This window comes from Pithys albifrons, chromosome 2, assembly GCF_047495875.1.
Source record: "Pithys albifrons albifrons isolate INPA30051 chromosome 2, PitAlb_v1, whole genome shotgun sequence".
Classification (NCBI taxonomy): Eukaryota; Metazoa; Chordata; class Aves; order Passeriformes; family Thamnophilidae; genus Pithys; species Pithys albifrons.
In genome coordinates, this window is record NC_092459.1 from 111,570,486 (window position 1) to 111,592,250 (window position 21,765).

The following is a 21,765-nucleotide window of genomic DNA, read 5'->3' on the forward strand; positions in this document are numbered from 1 at the left end:
TTGAGCACATGAAGGCACTCCATGTCTGTGGCCAGAGAGGACAGGTTATTTTTTATGATGACATAAAATGCATTTGGAACACTTTACATGAGATGCCACAACATACAACAAAGCAGGAAGAAAAGATCCCTGATCAAAGATGTATTCACAGAAGGTATTAAACCGAAAAAGCTTCTGCTTGTTCATTTTCTGGTGCCAGGCACCGATGTGTGAAGGGCTGAGGACAGAAAACAACAGTAATACACTTCCCTCTCCCTGCACCAGTCTCTCCCTGAGCCCAAGGTTAGACACAGGCCATGGTGATTAACATCTGTCATTAGACCAGTCCTCTTTTTAACTGCATTTAAGATCTACAGGCTCCACAGCACCTCATAGCAAACATTCTTAGATCTAACTGTGTGTTAGGAGAAAAACTACTTCCTTTTGCTTGTTTCCATTCTGTTTTATCATTTCCTGGGACATCCTGCACTTCTTGTGTTACAAGAGATGGTAAATAACTGCTCCATATTCACCTTTCTATTTACCATGCTCATCATCTTGCCTGGACTCTCCCACACTTTTATCACACAAAGCAGCCTGGTACTTGCATCTGCATGACCCCTGTGTTTTCAAAGGCATCCTCATCCACCTGCCACTTTGCTGTTTCAAAGCAGACCTTATCCAGGTGTCTCCCAGGGGCTGGAAAGCTCAGGGATTTGGAGTGAGTGGAGAAATACACAGAAACAGCCGATTCCCCAGACTTCTGGATTGAATGCAAACAGTTGTCAGTCTCACAAAAGAAGACAAGGAAAATGTCTACAAAATGCTACTGGAGCAAAGAAGAGGAGGCTCCATTTAGCAAAGCAAAAGCTCTTGAAAACAGCACTTTTATAGATTATGGCCCCATTGCCCATCCATACCCTGCTCCAAGCTGTGACATTGATGCCATCAGGAATGAGGAGGCAAACAATTTTCCAGGTCATAGTGCAAACAATATCACAAGTCTCTGTCAAACCATGCTTTGAGGTGACCAATACCTGCAACCCGCAAAGTCTAAAGCAGTGCTCTGTCAGCAGGTGGCCAGGAAATAATTCTGATGGCATCATACCAGGAAGTTTCATTGTGATTCAAAAGGAAGCAGGAAACTGCCCATTAACTTTTTATTAGGTACTGGAAACCCACTGCCATGTTAGAAGGCCCTGGGAACCATCTCTTCATCTGCATATCTCCTAAGGTGCTGCAAACAGTGTCTGAGCCATCAATTACCTACTCTGTCTCCCCAGCACCCCTCCTGAGCTGGTGCTGGATCATCTCCCTGCACTACACTGAGACATTGGCAAAAAGGACAAAACAGACAACCCAGTGAGTGGTAGGATTGGCATAGTCATTGTCATGGCAAATAGAGACAAAAAGCCATAGCAAACTTTTGTTTCACCATTTTACAAAGACTTTTAGCTTTTAGTGACTTTGAGATTTTCTGAGGCAAGTTGTTGCAGAAGCATTTTGACATGGACAGGTGTTTCAAGCATTGTGGCTATGACTGAGAACAACTTTTACAGCATCCTATTTACATTGGGAGGGTACTTTATCAGGATCCATAGGTGCTGTGAGAGAGAACTAGAGCAAAGCCAGCACTCTATTCTGGTGTGCAGGCTCCTCCAGTTCCACCAGCTGGGCAGTGCTTTCCTTGAAGCCTCCACTGCTGAGGGGCAAGGAAACATCATAGGAAGCAGCAGGGCTGTGCTTCTCCCCAACAGTTTGGAATTAATTCCTTCAGCAACAGGTCTAGCAGAAGCCATCTGAGGATGATATCCTTCAATGTAGAGAGCATTTTGCACTGATCTAAAACCATCACTGTGCCACAGCTCCTCCCAAACCACTGTTGCCTTCCACCCCACTGAAACACTCTCACTCGTCTCTGCCTCTAACAAGATTTCCTCCCCAGACTTTCAATCTTCAAAGGCTGGCATGGAGTCCAGAGCAGGCAAGATGGCTGTGAATGCATAAAATACTGAGTGGTACCCTGGCATGCTTTCAGTGGCTTCATACATATGATGATCATACACCATCTCATTGCATATTCACCACCTGAAGAGCCAAGCAGGATCTCCAAGAGACAAGACAAAACTTTCACAAGGCAGAGAAATCAGAGAGTCCCCTGACCATCCCAATACAACAGCAAAGGGACTGCAGCTCCATCAGAACTCCAGGGTCAGACAAGTGAGATCCATTCAGCTCCTTCCAGCAAACAGCACCTTGCAAGCTGTGAGGGAAAGCAGTGAAGTGAGGAAGATGATGGTCTGACTGACAGTTTCAGCCTGCAAAAGTACAGGCCATTATCAGCTCTGGAAAACCTGCATGGAACGGGAACAGGAGCTGCAACCAAAACCTTCAGGATGGCCCTGATGGATCAGGAGCAGGAGGTCAAAGTGATATCAAACTCCCTCATACCTCACTTCCTAAGGTCCACTTCCAGGGGACTTTGAGCCCTGGTGGTCTTTGCATACCAGCCCTAAACCAGTTGGAAAACCCAGAGACTCCTGACTTATGAGGCAAATGACTGCCCAGGTGAAACCTCCCATAAAGGATATTGGGCACTTCCAGTAAACTGCCTGGCCCTTATCCACAGAGTAAAATAAAGCCCATGAGAAATATTTTGTGGAATGCATTCAGGTGATGAATTAGGGAAACGAATCGGCTCATGAACGCTGCAAATGCAAATAGAGAGGCTAAATTTATCAAACGAATTACCCATTTGATACAGGATTACTTACTAAGGGCTAACTTACGACTCCTTTGCTCACAGGGAGGACTGCTCCAGCCCCAGTGCAGTCTGCCATGGCAAGCTGAGAGGGAGATGCTTCTCAATACCAGTACAGAAATTACAATCCCTGCTTAGGAGTTCACTCACGTATTAGTGCAGGGATCTGCCTTTTTAATACAAAGCCCTTCATTCAGCCATTTAGACAGTTTCCAATTTGATTCCAAGCCTGGGAGATCTCTTAACAATGAATTTCCTCTGCAATTGTAATATATTTGCACATTTATGCACAAGCAGGATGCTGTGTATCCTCCTGAAGTAGCAGAAGAATTAATATAAGGCAGTAGCTCTTATCCATATGGTTTGGGTAGGGGGGCCAGTGTTTTCATCAACCAGGATGAAAGCAGAAAACGCATTAAATGTCATAACCTGGAAGAGAGGGGAAAGAAAGTTTTCTCAAGATGAAGCAATTTCTCTCTCTTTTTTCTAACACCAACTGATATGGCTCAAAAGAGACAAAAAAAGAATAAAAAAGAACAAGCTCTTGTGCTCAGCATCCTTTCATTAGCTCTGAAAGGACAAGAGTCTGAAAGCATATCTTCCATCTATCAACTGGTCTAATCAAAGTGCAAACCTCTCTCCAACAATTTTTGTGATGCTTTAGTGAAGTAATTTTGTTACTCTGTTTAAAGTAGCAAGAAGTAATATAACCTTGAGGGCTGCAGCTTCACAAGGCGTCCCCTTTATAGCATTATTTTTGTCTAAAGAATATTTTCAGAAAAAATGGTTCTCCTCTCCAATCCACTGATAACAGGTGGTAGATTTAGAAATACTTTAAGCATTACAATTGAAGATAAACCTTTCATAATATACAACAGCCACCATGAAAAATAAGCATTTGCCAAAGGTCCTTACAAGATTATCTGTCTGACATATTAAGTAGCTTGGTGTACACAGTATACAGTAGGAAAAAAAAAGGTATCTTTGCCTCCAGCTGGCAGCTGTTTACAAATACTCCTAATTTTCCTCCTACAAATAGTATCCTAGAAGTAGGTATCACTGTAAGCTAAATGTTGGTAAATCTTGCTTTTCAAGGGGGATTGGTTTTATATCATTTGCTGGTCAGTCTTATAAATATATATATTTAGCAATAAAAGTAACGGCTAGTGTCTGGGCTCCATGTAGAATTCTATTGGAAGAAACAATGCATTCCAAGAGAAAAAAATGGTCTGAGTAGCAGCTCCTTTCCCGGAAAGCTCATTCATACTACTAGTAGCAATGAATCCAGAGATGTAAGAACTACATGTCTGAGCCAGAACTGCAGGCAAGGATATTTCATTTGCCTGAAAGATATGTAGCAAGACATTCTCTCAGAATAAGCAGAGAGAATGTTCCAACACAGCTGAAGGGAGAATGGCTGGGCTATTTCATTTCACAAGGAGATAGGACTCAGTTTGTAAAAAGAAAAAAACCCACCACTGTTTGCTGCATCTAATATGTTAAAACAGTGATCCATTTTAAGCAAAGAAGATTGGTTTTTCTACTGCAACAGTCTTTCAGCCTTGCTCTTTTCCTACTAGAACATACAAAAACTTCTCAGCAAAACCCCAGAGGTTCAACAGCAAATTCTGCCTGGACCAGGATACTTTACTTTCCAAAACAGGACTTTTCTGGATAACCAGTGGGATGAGATTGGACGTCTGAGTTAAAGACAAGTGGTGCTCTGCTTCCCCTTGGAGTGTGCTGGCTCTGGCTTGGGTTCTGTACAGGCTACTGATCACTGAGATTGAATCAGAAATGCCGAGACAGTGACAATTGCTCTGTTACTGCACAGCTTTGCTACACTCCTAAGACACAACATTACTTTGAAGTCTGTCTCTTCCCCCTATATATTTAAAGTTTGCAAATGGCAAGGCTCTTGGCAGTTGTCTTAATATCAATATTATTACTTGACTAATTTCTTTGGCATTCCACTTGCAAAATAGGCCTAATGATATGTTCAACTAATGGAACAATTTCCCTATATCTATATTCCACTTACTCTAATGCACTGAGGTGTAACTCCAGCTTCATTTCATTATCACTCGACTAGCTCAAGCACTTGCATGTCTTTTTGGATTTATTAATGCTCTAGGTTTAAAGTAATAACTATTTATGTATATAACTCCATGAATATATTCTTCTTTCTAAGCATTTTTGTCCACATCTATTAAAGCAGATATATTTCATAATGTTTCTGAATGTGAGATGCACTTTTAAAATGCCTTGATGTTTTTTCTCTAAGCTTAAAGCAATACTTTAGTGTTATTCTCTCCTGGGAGCATTGAGGTAGTGTCCTATCAATTTAATTTTAGGGCAAGTCTATCCTTAAAGACTTTCATTTCCCTACATTAATAGTTTCACTTAAAAACAAAACCAAATCACCAGTTTCATCTCTTCCATGGTCTAAATATCATGAATTCATTGCCAAAGGTGGAGGCAGTTGCTAACTCCTTCACTAAATCCTCTGTGCAAGAAACCAGTCCTGCAGAGAGATGGGATAGCTCCACAGTGGGAGAGTCTGCTGATAACTTGTCCAAGTCTGCTTTGTTAAATGCAGATGGCAATTCACAAGAGACCCCAAAAGAGGAGCAAACAGCAGATATGATGGTCGTCTGGTGACCTCCATCCAGACCTTCAGCTGATGTTCTCACCTGGAGGCATTTTAGAATGGGGCTGACTTCAGCTGACATCTGTTAAAGGGGTGGTACCCTGTGGAAAAGTGTCAATTCAAGACAGCAAAGTAAGTCTGGAATTGAATAGTAATTCCTAGGGCACTCTTTCAGGAGGGAGACCCAGATCCTGATCATTTCTCCAGGGACACTACAGGAGAGTCATTTGGGAAGCATGTTTCTGTCCTGCCTTTCCCTGTCTCCTCACAAGTTGAAGATCTAAGTGACTCCTATAAGAGCATACCAGACTTGTATCTTGGTGACATAAGACACTAAAATAAGACCTCTGGAATCCCTACCCACAAAAAATCCTTCACTGAGTCAGTAATAAAGTTTTAGATGCTAAACTGATTCCTTTTAATGCTCTGGCTCCCCAAACAGTAGGTGCTCAGGTCCTTCTGGTAACTAGCAACATTGAGGCGTATCAAATCAGAATCGTTAGTGAGGAGAAAATGGCAGCAAGGAGTCTATGAAATGGGTCCTAGGGTCTTTTAACAATCCACACCAAATTATGGATGCTGAGAACTAAACCATCTTTCTCTGGACAGCTGTAAGCTTTGGATCAACCTTTTGCATAGTCACATACCTGGAATACACTGGATTTAGAGGGTCCTCCACCACAACCACTCTATGGTCACATAATCCCACTTTTAGTTAGAGTAAAAAAACTGTTCAACCTTTCCATGCATGAGAATGAACATTTAAAACTATGATATGACTGATCATCTATATAATATGGTGTAAGGCAGTTATGGTTTTCTGTAACATGAGATCAACCACACAGGTTCTCTGCAGAGAGAATTTCAACAATGTCAGGTTTTTTAAAAAAACAGAAAATAAATAAATCTTCCACCTTCCTTTCTTATTGCCTTTGGGCTTGTCATACTTCAGCTCGGAAGCATCTTCTTGTCTCACAAACTTTCAAGCCCAAGTAGGTTTTACATTTAGAACAACAATACAAGGCTTTAAAGCATGATTTCAAAGGCCTTGATGATGAAGGTGAGCATTAATACTCTTGATTTGTTGACAAATTGACATTGTGTTCTACTCTTGCTTAATCTGAAGGGCAGGGACAGAGCCAGCAACAGTAGGCAGGGCACTGCCACTTTATCCTATGGGTTGGGGTATGCTGCCAAAAAAATAAAATCACACAATGAATGGATTAGACATGAATGCAGCCTTTGAAATGCATGTTCAATGTGCTCCAGACAAAAATATTATTAAGCGGTTAGACACCACTCGATGCTACCTGAATAATTCAATAGGTCTTTAAGTTTCAGCTGCCAATCATTGCAAACTGGAGATTACAAAGTCATCTACAAAAAGCTTTGTTCTAGTGAGATGAGACAGAAATATCACAATTTCCATGCAACCAGCCAAAACAAAAGGAAAAAACCACTGTGGCTACTGTGACAACACATTCCTGTAGAATTAATAGAGACTTAGAATACAGCAAAGCTCTGCTTCCTATTACTCCAAGGCCCTTACCAGGAGGCAGACAGACAGCATGGGGAGTATTTAAGCAACTGCCACATCTGAAATGGGTGATAAAACAAAATACTAAAACCTGGATCTTGTCACACAATAGTTGGACTGATGTCAGTGCAAAGGAAAATAAAATGAGAGAAGGTTTAGGGTTGATAAAATGAAGGAACACATATTTCTAACGATATATGATAAAAATAAATCACGGGCTTACTGGGGGGAGGAGGATTAACAAATATACTATCCACCAGGTTTTCTTAAATTCTAGAAAGCAACCTCCTGTGTGAAATCTAAGATGAATGGCTAACATTTCCCAAGTGCTCCAGTGAGAGCCATCTTTCTCCCATTCATTCTTGCACAGGGACAGCTCAAGTTTAAAGTCCTCGTTCAGACACAGTTGGGCTCTAACCCCTGCGGTATCTTTTCAGACCCAGAGAAACCCTACCAGCATTGTTAATGAAAGAGCAAAGTGTGTACAAAGTGTATGGAAAAGCACTATACACTGGGAGTTATATACATTAGTGCAAATCATTCTCTTCTCAAGAGTCAGGAGAGCCAGTGCCACGCACCAGGTTTGGGGAGGAGATACAGATACAGCTGTACAGAGCACACAAAAGCTGCACCACAAGTAGTTTGAATGGTTCACACATTTTAAATGTCTGCATTTGTCCAGGATCTGAGCCTCGAAGTGCAGCTGATCTTTAAAGAAAGTTCACATTTCAATATTTGGCTTTGGAAAGAAGAAAGGATGCCAGCTGTTGTCTTTTTGCTGCATCCTTTTTTGAAGTCAGATGGTACTTGATTGCTACACCTACCTAGAGGGAAAAACTCGCCCATTTTCTTCTTGAAAATTTTGTAGTCAATCTCCAAAAAGACGCAGAAAATGATACGATCCACCTGTAAGAAACAAAATGATTCACAGTGAAACAATTGCAATCATCCATATTGGTAATAATAGTCCATAAAGGCAAAGAAACTTTTCAGCCAACACACTTTTATGCTCCAGGCAAACAAGGAAACATCACAGGGATGCATGTTTTGACTTTATTGTGCATCTGTGTTGTAATTTATAAAATAACCTTTGCAATTGCAGCTCACAACTGTATTCTTTGTTAACTGCCTCCTGTTTATGCAAACTGCTCTTGAGCACAGTATAAATGACTTCTGGCATTCCAGATGAGTACTGGGATGCAATGTTTGATGAAAGAGTCACATGGGGGGCTTCTAATAAGCATACAAAAGAGTAAATGGGTAAGCAAAGAGCTCTTTTTCCAATCCTTGTCCGACAAACCTATTTGCAAACCCATTTAGTATTTTAAAATGGCTTTAAAAGGTTTCATGCAGTTTTAATTTACATGAAACCACTTACTCTCACTATAATACAAGCAGAATGCAGCAAAAAACAAAAGCTGATTAGATGACAGGTAGCACACGGGGTAAATAAAACATTTAATATGCCATCTACTTTAGTGAGGCTGAGCATATCAATGAAACCACAGCCCATAATGTATGCACCACCCACCAATGAGTTCAAATAAATTCTTTGGGAGATCACTGTATGTGAAAAGCTTTTCTAAAAGAGACAAAAAAAAAGGAAGCTAAACAAAACAGAAAAATGAGAATTCTAAAGCCTTTAAGTCTGCAAAACACCCACACTGGACTTCAGCCTTGTAATTTCTTTGTGTTATCTGTTTGCATTGCCCAGCACAAACTGTCACTGCAGCCAAAACCCAGCTCAGAGGGGGGCTGAGGAAGGCAAAAAGACCCTCCCACAGCTGAGCTGAGGGACCTGCAACCCAGTAATCATCTTTTTCTCTGAAGTGCATAAGAGCTTAAGCAGAAACGGATGAAGCCCAAGCAACAGGAAATTCAGCATCTTGTCCTGGTGTTCTCCATGGGCAATAAGACAATCTGTCATAGCAGAACTCCTCAAGAGCGCCTTTGCACTTGCTAGAAAAAGCATCAGCCTCCCCCTGCAGGGAAACAGTGGGAGGAACACTCTCAAAAAATGCTTTCTTTCCCTTATCTTCAGCAAAAAATGCTGTCTTTTTGGAGGAGCTGCTCTTAGAAGCCAAGTCCAAGCCTTGGCTTCAAAGACACCGTTATGCTGAACAGCTCCGGACGTCATTTCAGAGCCCATTTTGGAGCATCCCAGGAGAATAGAGGAGGGGATGAGAGCAGGCAAACACCAGTTAAGCTGGAAAATGCCAGTAGCTACTAACGAGGACATCTCTGAAACAAAGGTAACTACAAAACCTGAACGACCAAACTAGGTAGGAAATGTCACAACTAGTGATAGGACAAGGAGAAACAGCCTCAAGTTGCTCCAGGGAAGGTTCAGGTTGGATATTTGGAAAAATTTCATCACTAAAAGAGTGGTTAAGCATTAGAACAGGTTCCCCGGGGATGTGGCGGAGTCACCATTCCTGGAAATGATCAAAATAAGAGTGGTGTGGCATTTTGTGATATGGTTTAGTGGGCATGGTGGCATTAACTCAAAGGCTGGACTTTCACTCAAAGGCTGATCTTGGAGATCTCTTCCAACCTTACTAATTCAGTGATAACTATATGAGACTGAAGGTACAGGCTCTGTAGGTGTTAAGGGAGAAAGAAGCTTGTGAGCAGAAGAGAAAGCAGCAGGGCAGAGAAGGGAAACCTGTTGGCAGATTTGTCAGCAAGAATACTGCCTGTTGCTGTCTGCTCATCTGATGCTCATAGAACCAAGCTGTTCTGTGCAGCCCTCATAAACAAACCAGGCTAGACCTTAAAAATATGCTGGACTGTGGCATCAGCTACTCTTCACAAAGTATATAATAAAGAACTCCACTAGTTATGTGCTCAAATCAAAAAGCCATATCCATCTTTGCACCCATAAATTCATAACATAAATCATCATTGGACAGACGTGCTGCATTCCACCGGCATGAAAGTTTAGATGATATTTCAGGTCCCTACCAACCCAAACCATTCTATGACTCCATGATTCTACCCAAGCTGGGTGTTTTCAGGAAGGAGGCTTTAGTCAGTGAGTGCTTAGATTACATTTAATGTGAAAACTGGATTAGGATAGTGCTGGGGCAATGCTAGATTGTCATCTTCTATCTCTGCCTTGTGAGTAGAGCAGATATTCAAGAGTTACAAGTGATAGGCCCAATAGATGAACCAGAGCAGACAAAAGAGCAAGGATGGAAATGTATAAAGCAGAGGAGGAATGATATTCCCACGCAGAGAAGCTCTGAGCCTCATATAGTCTCATATTCTGTGCTGTAAATCCTACAGACATGTGCCTCATTCTATACAGTCCAACTTCTCAAGGTGTTCCCTTCACTTTATTTATTCAGTACAGCTGACAATGATAAAACTTCTGCAAATGAGAATTTCTACTCCTTCTAATATAATTCCTTAATTTAAAGATAGGGAATCTCTCCAGAAACAGCAGACTATTTCAAAATTTCTAGCCTCCTGACTATACACATCCTATATATAAACCTGTTCCATTTCTTCTTGGTGTGAGAAAAAGTGCTCTATTTTTAAGTATGCATAAGATATTGTGATGACAGCTGAAATCCTGTGTTTATCTGATTGAATGGCATGTGTTGGCAGATAGTAAATCTGAAATTAAACCATATTCTATCATCCTGCCAGTCATTGACTATTTTATCTAACATCCCCAGCTAAAATAACTTGAGATTAGGTAGGGAAAGTAACCCTTGTCCTCACTGCTCCCATTCCAGCTACAATAGGGAGAAGTTTAATCCAAGTGGCTACCAGCCTGCTTTGCCTGCTGGCCCACAAAAGCTCAGCAGGACTTTTGGATGCGCACTTAGGAAAGCTGCTCCTTATTCAAAGAGGAAATCTCTCCTCTCACGTGGCTTGGAAATGCCATCGTGAGTCGAGTGTCACACCACCCCTTTAGAGAGGGCAAGGAATAACCCCCAGGAACTCCCCCGATTGTGTCCAGGGAGCCCCCAGTGCCTGCTGTAGATGCCCCACTCCTCCACAGCTTCTCCACAGTTGACCAAGCACCACTCAGCTGCAGCAGGAGTGCAAAAGAGCTCCAAGCTGAAGGTATTAAAGCTCTTCCTTGATTGACAGCTCTTTTTTGAAGGCCAGTATTAAAACCAACCATCCTCTGTCAGAGCCTGATTAAATTCTGGTCGCTTCACGGCTATGAATAGGTGGATCAAAGAACCCCAAAATTAAGTGCACTGCAGCACAGGAAGAAGGGAGTTAAAATGCATGAGCTGTTCATTTAGAAGGCAGCTTCACAGCTCAAGGCTGTGAGTACATTTGATTTCTTCTTTCTTTTTTTTTTTTAAATATATATTTCTTTTCCTTGGGACCTGCTCTCCTTGCCAGGCTGTATTTCATTTTGATGGGGATACCTTCCAGGTGGTTTTGTTAGCTACATCTGATAAGAATTAGTAAACTTCTGCATGGCTTACAGGGCTCAGGCTGTTTTCATAGAATCACAGAATGGTTTGGGTTGGAAAAGACCTTAAAGATTATCTAGTTCCAATCCCCCATCATGGGATACCCCATCAAGCAATACCTTCCACTAGACCTGGCTGCTCCAAGCCCCTTTCAACCTCATCTTGAACAGATTTTTTGCAGTAGAATGGACCTTAAGATCAGGGTTTTAAAAGGATACAGACAAATCTCATGAACTGAAAACCACTCCACTGGGTATAAAAGCACTGTTGGTCTAATAGCAGCAGCACTGACCTTAATGTAAAGAAAGCAGCAAAAATATTTCCTCCTGGTTTCTGCTCATTGGGGTTTTGTTTGTTTGTATTTTGCCTGGTGACTTTGAGAGCACTTTGCATCTTGTGAGTTTTGAGTTTATTGGCAAGTTTCTGCACTTTGGGACAGTTCACTCATAGACCACTAAGGGTTTACAAGAGCTCCAGGGGAGGCTCAGTGGGTGCTCTGGGACTAAACCATCACTGCAGCACAGGAGTGATGAAAAGCTGTTGAGGGTTCCACAAACCCTTCCTAAAGGGCCCTTCCCTCTCCTGCAATGTGTGGGAGGACACTGCATGCACATCTCTCCATGCAGCTGCTGCTATAGGAGGAATTCATCTTCTACAGATGTATCTATATAAAAAAGATGGAGAGGGATTTGTTACATGGGCATATAGCAAGGGGGAATGGTTTTAAACTAAAAGAGATTTAGATTAAATGTTAGGAAGAAATTCTCTACTATGAGGGTGATGAGACACTGGCACAGGTTGCCCAGAGAAGCTGTGGATATCCTGTCCCTAGAAGTGTTCAAGGCCAGATTGGATGGGACTTTAAGCAAACTGGTCTAGTGGGAGTTGTCCCTGCCCATGGCAGGAAAGTTGGAACAAGATGGTCTTTCCAACCCAAGCCTTTATATGATTCTATACATATTTTAGCATCAAAATTGTCTATGTTTTTATCTCAGCTCTTTTGCTGTGCCTTCAGGCAGGCTGTCTGATTCCTCTGACTTAATTTCCCTATGTAGGGGACAGGAATACCTAGTTGTGCAGTTATGCATTGCTTCAAAGAGCTATTGCCAAGCACAATCCACAGGATGTGCCAAATGTTGTCATAGGTATAGCTGTATGTATGCCCATTGCCAAGCTGGATATATCAAGCACAAATCTGAAGCAGAAAACTGATCAAAAGGCATTCTAGACTATTTCATCTAATGAGTGTTTCCATGTCATTGCCACCCTGAGTCCTAACAAAACAACAGCTCACAATGAAAACAAACCCAACTGTGTTGCAGCACTCCCAAGTATTTCATGCTTGTCCCCAGTAGCACAACATTTACCCAGAAGGCAGTGACTGCTTTTTATTATATGTGACAAGAAGTTTCATCATCATTTAAATCTTACCAGAAAATACACAGTAGAAAAACAATGTGAACTTGTTAAAAATGTTCCCCAATCCCAAATCATATGAATGGTAACAAACAAAGAAAAGAAAGCAGCTTTTTGCTCTTCGTATGCATAGCAAATCCTTTTTATGAAACACCCCTGCCTGATCCCATCAGAACCTACTGTCATAATGTAATGGTGAACACCAGAAGCTTGCTTAAACCTTTTTAGTTTATCAAAATTCCATACAGTTAATTCAAAACTCAGTGAAGCCAGAGATTTTTTTATTGACTTGAGTGTGCTTGGATGGGCATCTATACTCCGTAACACCAGACAGAACATTTTCCTCCTTAAGAATTCAAGTTCTTCTGATAAAGACATTTCATCACCCTAAATGTTAGATACTTTCTCAAAGATATCCTTGAAAGTCACAGTTGACTGAACCCATTAATACACCTTGACCACAGTGCCTGTATAGAAGGAGCCCTGAATCTTCAAGGCCAGGCTGGATGAGGCTTTCAGCAACCTGGTCTAGTGGAAGATGTCCCTGTGCGTGGGAGGAGGGTTGGAACCAGATGGTCTTTAAGGTCCCTTCCAACCCAAACCATTCTATGATTGAACCATGCTGCAATCTCCCATTTTGCTTCCATTTGGATTGTGACTGCTCAGGCAGCCCTGCTGGCTTTAACTGCCTGACAAGACTTCCCTTGTGGGAACAAAGCCACCTAAGACAGGTTTCCAAGGCACACTCTCACACAATCAAAATCTCAATTGTAGGAAGCACAGAATAAAGAGCAAGAGATTTTTAATGCACCACAGGATCTGGCTAGGAGTGTCCTAGCTGGTCCCTGCACACCACGTAAAATGTCTTCAATTTGTGTTACAAGGGCTTAGTTTGATGTTCTGAAAGCCACATCTCTGTCTTGCTTATCATCAGGGACGCCATTTGCCATCTCTTTCTTTTCTGTTTTTCTGATAGAGTTCCTCCCTGCTGATGCACTGAACTGATTATGTGCAGAAGTACACTTCAAGGAGACCAGCATGTGTTTCTGCTCCCATAAAGAACTGGTAAGTGATGCTCTTGGTGCTGACAGTCTCCCCTTCAGTGTGGTCTGATCCTCTAGTAATCCTATTGCAACCAACTAACAGATGGAAATACCAGCTTTGCAAAATAGCACAGGCATCTGCCATATACCTCACAGCAGCTGTGATCCACTTTGCCAGAGGTGCTGCCTTTCCTGTGCACCATGCACATCTGGCCAACTGTCCAGACAGCAGCCTGGCTGACCAAACAGAGCAGAGAGGACTGCATGTCTCCTTGGAAACCAGTCCTGGTCGAGTCCAGAAGTTTTCACACACTCCTTCCGAAGGTGAGTGCTTCAGACCCTATAAAAACTACTCCTTTCATAACACTTTAAATTAAAATTCAGCCTCCTGGTATTATTACTAATATCACAAAAACCATTAGAGCATAGAGCCTAGCCGACTGTCTGCTCCTTCTGGCATGACATCATGGTCTATGATTGCAGAATTACTCTCAAAAAGAACTTCAGTCAAGTATTAATGGCAAATACAAAGCTTTGGCACTGCCTCCACCCTCAGAACAAGATTTAAGCAGGGCAGAGGTGTCAGACTGGAGATACGGTGAATTTGACAACCAATGAACTGTGTGATGATGTTCACAAAGCTATTCACCTAGTCTTAAGAGCTTTACTCTTGGCCCAGATTCAAATCCACTGCAGACCTGAGCCAAAACACCCCGTGTTTACTTGACCTTGCAGTCATCCAAATGAGCCCAGCTTCAGGCAAACAGGACATCTCTGGATCACCCTTCAATCCAGGGAGAGAGAAATGTATTCTCTTTGGTTTCCATGGATTTGAGTTTTGAGAGTCCTTGGAATCCAAAGCAAAACCCTAAATAAAAATCTACTTTACTGCAAACCTCCTGCAAGTAATGGTATTAATGGAGCGTTATGATATCACATCAAGAGCAAATACCCATTGAGGAGTAGCTGTGAAGAAGCAACCCTTACTTAAATCAACATATTACTTAGGCAGCCATTGGAGGAAAAAATAATACAAACCACATGTATTATAAAATGATTTATGCTTATCACAAATAGAGTGGAATGGTTTCTAGGGTGGTCCTACTGTAGTTAAAAAACAGAAACAGAAAGTTATTATGAGTGCTTTAATATCCTACTTCCATGATGGAATGCATACTTTGTTTGGAGTGAAAGATAATTAAAAGTCCAAAGGCAATTTAAAGAAAAAAATCACAAAGCAAAACAAAAAACCCAACCAAAAACCCACCAGAAATTTATTACCAGTTTAAAATATTAATACAAACAACATCCCAGTACATAAGGCTTTGCAGCAATCCCTGCCTCTAAAACAAAATGCAGTAGCAATGCATTTAGCAATGAAACTCAAGATAAATTAAAAATACAGTCAGAATGTCTCTCCTTGTCTTTTGTGCCTGTTCCTACAGCTCTGTTCATATGCAACAGCTGAGGGCAAATTACTCCCTGTATCACACTGGTACCAGGCACACCAGTGCAGTTATCACTGTGGCCCAAGCCCATCCCCATATTACTGAAACACATTAAACCCCATAATACTTCTCAGTGGAGAACCACTTTTACCCACAGGCCTCAAGCACAGGCCAGCATTCCAGTTTTGTGATACCTTTGATAGAGGTGGAGATTTGATGTGCCCAAGGTCACACAGAACAAGAGCAGCAAAACTAGACCAGGACCCTGGTTTTTTTTTTCCCCTCCTGTTCTCTCTCGACCAAAGATGTTAGAGATGAAAAAAAAAATACCATCAATGGTCACAAGCAAAGTTCACAAGCTTCACTGCACACCACTGGTTTCCCTCTGGTGGAAATATCCTTTCAATGTGCCCATATATTGTGAGAATCAATAACGTTAACTCTTTTTCCCTAATGCATTGGTTGTTTTTTAAAGGTTACTTATTCTCCATGAAAGAATTCACTCTGTGAATACCTTCAATACCTTTTTAATACAGTGTATTATTCAAGGGCAGGTAGAGTTTTCCCTTTTGGAACTCTTTGTGCTGAGCTGTTACCTTTTTGTGTGAACAAAGCACCTGCCTGACAAGCAGAATGGTTGTCTTAAAGAACGAACCTGGATCTAAAATAGGAAATTACAACAACATTTTTTGAGAAATTCACAATTTTTTTTGCTGATCATTTGTATATGTCCCAGTTACTTATATATTGCATGGTTATATGACAAATAAGATGTGATAGTCCTGCAGTGCCAATATAAACACAGACAGGCTATAAAATAACCAGTCCTTAATATTCCACATGTGGTTTCTTTCTCAACGACAAAAAGTTTTTCAGTTTCCTAAAGGTGAAAAAACCTGTAAAACCAGCCTAGAATTTAAGGGAATGTCTCAGTATATTTCTCTTGATGGTCACTAAAACTTGTCAGGGAAGGGGCAGGAGAGTAGTTTAAAAATGCATTTATTTTTACCAAGATATCCATCAATCAGCACAACTCACTTTTATGCCACACAAACATGATGACATAAAGCCCATTAATCTTTTCCAGCTTAATACCTACTGTCCTTTGAAGATACATGTTTGGAATATCTGAAGGCGACCTCCATTTTTCACAGTTCCCAGTCATAGGGTAGCTGACACAGCCAAGATAATCCTGTATTCAGCGAAACCAGGGGAATGAATGGATTCTGATGAATGTAATTTGCTATCTCAGTGACAAATGGCAAATGGGAAGAGAGGGTGTGCATGCAAATATAACTGTGTTAAATAAGGGCTTGTGAAGGATAGTACTCTGAAAATATCTGATAGGCAGTTTTACAACAACCATGCCTTTTGGAGGAGATAAATCATCAGCTTACTTAGAGTTATCATTATATCCTCATTGTGGAGCTTCGCTGAATAAGATGGAATTGTGGCATACAATCAAGCAGGGCGTTGTGATCCCATAAGCCAAGTTTTTACATCACGTTTTACCTTACAACATCAGTTTTTCAGTATCCTTTTGGTACAGCTTGGACTGAAATACCCCAAAGTTCCCAATGATTATGAGCATCATAAACCTGCCTGGGCATCCAAACTGTAATGTTACGTTCCACTAACACCAAAAGCTCTTTGCTGGATTGAGGTGTCACTGCAGAAAATTCTTGTGTCTTGATGGTTTGACCTGTTCCATTGTAGTACCCATAATATCTACCAATACAATTTCCACTCCTTCCCAGGACCAAAAGGAGAATCAGCACCATTTGTTCAGAGTTCACCACTGAAAAACCAGAATACGCTTGAAAGCAGAAACATAATCTCTGCCTTGCCATCACCTTAATGGCTGCTGCAAGATTCTGAACAGAAAATAGCCACAGGTTTTAAAACCACAGAGAGACCAAGTCCTGGTATCTCCTGCCCTTCAGATAGGTATGAGCATCACAGAATCATAGACTAGTCTGGCTTGGAAGGGTCCTTAAAAGACTTTCACCTCCCTGCCATGGACAGGAACACCTCTCACTGTCCCAGGTTGCTCAAAGCCTCATCCAAGCCTGGTCTTGAACACTTCCAGGGATGGGGCATCCAAAGTTATGAGTAATTTAAGTTTGGATGCTACAGCCAGCACCAGGAGCCCAAAGAACTGCCCAAAGCTGGGAACCAGCAGGGACAGCAATGGGGGTTCATGTCCTGGAAAGAAAAGCTCCCTACTTCTGTGCTACTGAGGGATGGCAGCCACTTCCAAGCATGACAAGTCACCAGGTCCTTGAGCAGTGGGAACCACATGTCTGCCAACAGCTCTGCCTCCCATTCTCTTCCTTGTGACAGGGGTGGGCATCCTCTCCTGCCCCAGGAATGGCAGCACATTGGTGTCTTGTGCCTGGGATGAGAACATTGCTTTTTGGCTGTGATGCTGAGAAGTCCTGAGCAGGCTCCTGAGGGCACACAATAAATGTTTGAACTGCAGAAAAAGGACAGGAGAAAGAGTTCTTGGAAGCAGCAGACGATGGCTTAAACAATTTTTTAACTGTGCTGTTACATGCAGGGTAAAATGGTAGTCATGATAAAATCTGCAACAATTTTCTCACTGAGGTCAAGCAAAGGTTTGACCTCACCTCAGGGGCTGGGGTGTATTCCAGCTGCTGACTGCTGTCACTTGGGCTTTCCATGTTATTTTCTAAATTATTGACAGAGGAAAAAAATCTGGCTGGATCTTACAAAGTTAGTTTCAAATTCACCTTGTTTAGGTATTTCCATTTAGAGAGGCCAGATGACCCCCACATACAAAATTATACAAGGATCTAAACCTTGAAGGTTTTACTTCAGAAGGTTTTGCATAACATACAATTTGATGAAGTTGCCCCTCAAACCTAATGCATTTGAGATCAGTCCCCGAAGAAAAGTCCCAGTGAAAATTCCTCTTATTTGTAACCACTTCTTTAATCATCTTACCTTCTTCCTACTTTAATGTTCACATCAGTCACTCTTTATCCAAAACCCAATGACTTCTGAAGGGTTTTGGACCAGTGCAGCCAATTTTTCCCACCCTGCTGGGAAGATGACAGGAGGACATTGGACACCAATTTTGTCTGACTACATCTAGGTTACCAAAAATTCAACAAGTGTCATAAAACCTGCACTGTTAGAGGATGAAGAGCGCTCACTTGACCCATATCAGCAGCAATGTACTGCAAGTTCTCCTCCCAGCAAATCCATATAGCCTCTGTTTGAGGGAGAACATGGGTAGAGAGAACACTGATGCAGAAAGTTAATACCTCCCCAATGAGGAAAGTTAAAATCCCGCAGCAGAAGTCAAGAGAATGGGTAACAGATCTGCTACCCAGGTTATAAAGCAAAAATATACACACACAGTTTGCAAAACTCTTATTCAGAAAGTTTTAGGGAAAAAAGAGCCCTTCTAAACTACAGAAAAAAAATAATTAAAAATGCCTTCCCAAGAATATAGGCCACATAGCGTAACTTGAAACAGCTCTGAAACCACTGCTCTTACTAAAACCTGTACTGAAACTCATTTATGTAAATATTACCTTATCTCTCTCCTTGAAGAAAATGTTTTACGATTAAGTTATCTGTCATTTAGAGATCAAATTAAACTCATTAATGCAAGCTATTAAAGACCATTTTCCAAGGACAAAAGCTGATTTTCTCAAATACTGTATGTGTCTCATTCTAATGCTGAAGACAATCTCTTTCCCACCAGAAAAAGACAGAACCAGGCAGAAGAGGAAGCTATTAAATTTACAGTACTGCTAGAAAAAACACTTCCACTCCCAGGATGCTCACTCTAGTGTCTCTTCCAAAAAAGCAGATTGATTCAGGATCATTTCCTTACTGCATGTCCCCAGTCAAACCCAAGACACTTGGGTAGGTTCAACTAAATAATGTGGGTTTTGTTAGATAATGATGACTGTAAAATGAGTTATTTTCATAATGGTTGATTCCCAGCATCCTGAAAGAAACCCCAGTCAAAAAAAAGTCAGGAGTCTGCATGACCTAAATGCAACCTCTGCATGTTTCTTGCTAATCAGAAAGGAGATCAGGAGGAACAATGAGCAGCGAGACAGGAAAGGTGGATTGAAAATACTTATTCCCAAAAAACTCAAGGACTCGAGCTGGCAGCTGGTTCAGCTCATGGAATGCCTGCACTTCCGAGACTGTTTTTGGGATATCTGCACCTGTGAGAGGGTGGGACCAATAAGGAAGATCTATGTGACCTGGGACAGCAACCCAGCCCAAAAGCCCTCACGTAAAAGGTCATTAAGTCAGCTTGATAAGATTGAGGAATGCCTTCCACAGAGGATACTGCAACTCTAACACAGGTTGTTTAAGAAGAAAAAAAATCCAGTGGGATATAAATGTCGATTGTATGCCAACATTTTTCATAAGGATCGAAAAGAGAAAAACGAGACTCGTCTCTAAGGGATCACTCTTAAATTAATTTTAATAGATGGTAATAGGCTGACAGTCCTCTGAAAATAGCCAGCAGATGTTCCAGTGCTTTACCAAGTCCCGGTGCCTAACCTTGGGTACACCAATTCCACAAAATCCATCTTCTGGGCGGACCTTTGCTTCTGCAGTTGGAATACTAATGATCGCTCAGTGGTTTTTGACTTCTACCAGTGTGTTTAGTTCTGTTGTGGATTGCAGGGCGTGAGCCACAGAGGTGAGCAAGATTTATGCTCTATTAGATTTATGCTCTATTAGAAAGGACAAGAAGTTACCTTATTTATGGTATGCTGCTATCTACAGATAACCTTCACTCTATCTGTTCATCATATGGTAAAAAGCATCTAAATTACTAAGATGCTGCTCAAACACAATTGAGAGCATCAGCACAATTTATACGATGCTGCTCAAACACACTGATGCATATAAAGTCTACAAAACCATTTATTGTCAAAATGTCAATGCTAAATGCACAAAAATGTAACTTATTTTATTTCATTAATTAACTAATGTGTGCACAGCACTTTGAAAATGTAAAAGCACTTTGAGCACTGAGAGCTAAGCAGTATTATTTTTACTCGTGTGGATGCACTGTATGAATCATACATAATAATCACCTCTTGTGGAAAGTATTTTTGGTCCACAGCCAAAACCTAACCTAGAGATTTGGCACTTTTGTTCAGTAAAGCATCTCTAAATGGTCCTGTTTGGGTTCCAGCTGGAAATTTTCTGCAACACATTCATTACTGGGTCCTTCAGAATGTATACCAGGTAAAAAGTGCCTTCACAACTCTAATTAACATTGTATAGCAAGACAGCAAACATGGCATTCTCCTTATTTGCCTAAAACATTTGAGAAGAGTGGCTCACTAGTGCTAGCTGTGATTTGACTCATTCTCTTTGATCTGCACAAGATCTAACAGGCGTAATGGATATAACATAGGACTGGGATTCCCTTTCACCTTCATGAGAGCTGTAGCTCTCAGATCATTTTGTGATCTCCTGGTGAAAAGCATTATGTAGGAACTCAATGGTATCATCATTATCCATCCCCATGCTGAGACTTCTTCCTCTCTGATCTGCCTCTGTCTGGGCTTTGTTTTTCCCTCTTACCCTTTGTGATTGAGAAGATTCCATGACCTTGAGTTTCCCTTCCCAAATGAGAGCACAGAGAGCTTTCACAAGGTCACATTTCATACCTATAAACACATCTGCTGCATGAGCCTTGAAAGAAAAAAATACACACAGCTATCCCATCCTTGCACAAAATTGCTTCTCCATGATCACATTCATGGGGGAGAGTCTAAAATAACCAGAAACCAACAAAACTTCACCATTCTCCTGTTGTGATTAGTTAACAGGAACAGTGATGACTTACAGCTGGCCTGAGTACCACCTGTGGTCAGGTTGGCCTCATGTTTCCAGAGGTTTTGGCTTTCTGGCTGACCTGGTGGTGATACACTCCATCCTTGTTATAGCTTTCAAATCAGGACATATTTTATGCATGCCTTGTATTTGTTTAAACACATGCCTATCCATAATATAAATTAGTCTGTGTGGAATTAAACTAGCCAAGAATTTCTCTTTACAAATATGTCCGGATGTTCAGATTTAAAGAGTTTTAAAGAACCTTGTCTGTAACACAACGCACCCATCCCTATTAACAGCTCCCCTACCATACCCTTGATAGCTGATAGGTATATTTATTCAGCACCGGTTTTTACTTTCCAATTAATGGAGAAAGAAAAACAAGAGTGGGAAATATCTGATGTGGTTAACATTGATCTATAAAGCTTGGTCCGATTTGCTCCACTTGAAACGGAGCAACCAATTTGGAGATTTTTTAAAAGAAATAAAAGAAAGGAAAGCTATTTGAACTGACTGACTTTGAACAGATGAAACCTTTTACAGTGTTTACAGTGTCAGCTTACAAACCTTTCCCGGGGCAGCTACACTGCATATCTTATCCATAAGGTAAACACAGTGAGATCCCACACCGGCTCCCAG

At 41.3% G+C, this 21,765-nt stretch overlaps 1 protein-coding gene across 2 annotated transcripts in view; it reads right to left on the reverse strand.

Annotated features, from left to right (window-relative positions):
• The window catches only part of MACROD2 (mono-ADP ribosylhydrolase 2), an 842,575-nt gene that overhangs the window by 80,875 nt on the left and 739,935 nt on the right, over positions 1-21,765 (reverse strand). For both annotated transcript variants that reach the window (XM_071582106.1, XM_071582105.1), the window contains exon 9: positions 7,752-7,833. In XM_071582106.1, the coding sequence (XP_071438207.1) occupies positions 7,752-7,833 (82 nt within the window). The remainder of the gene's footprint in view (positions 1-7,751; positions 7,834-21,765) is intronic.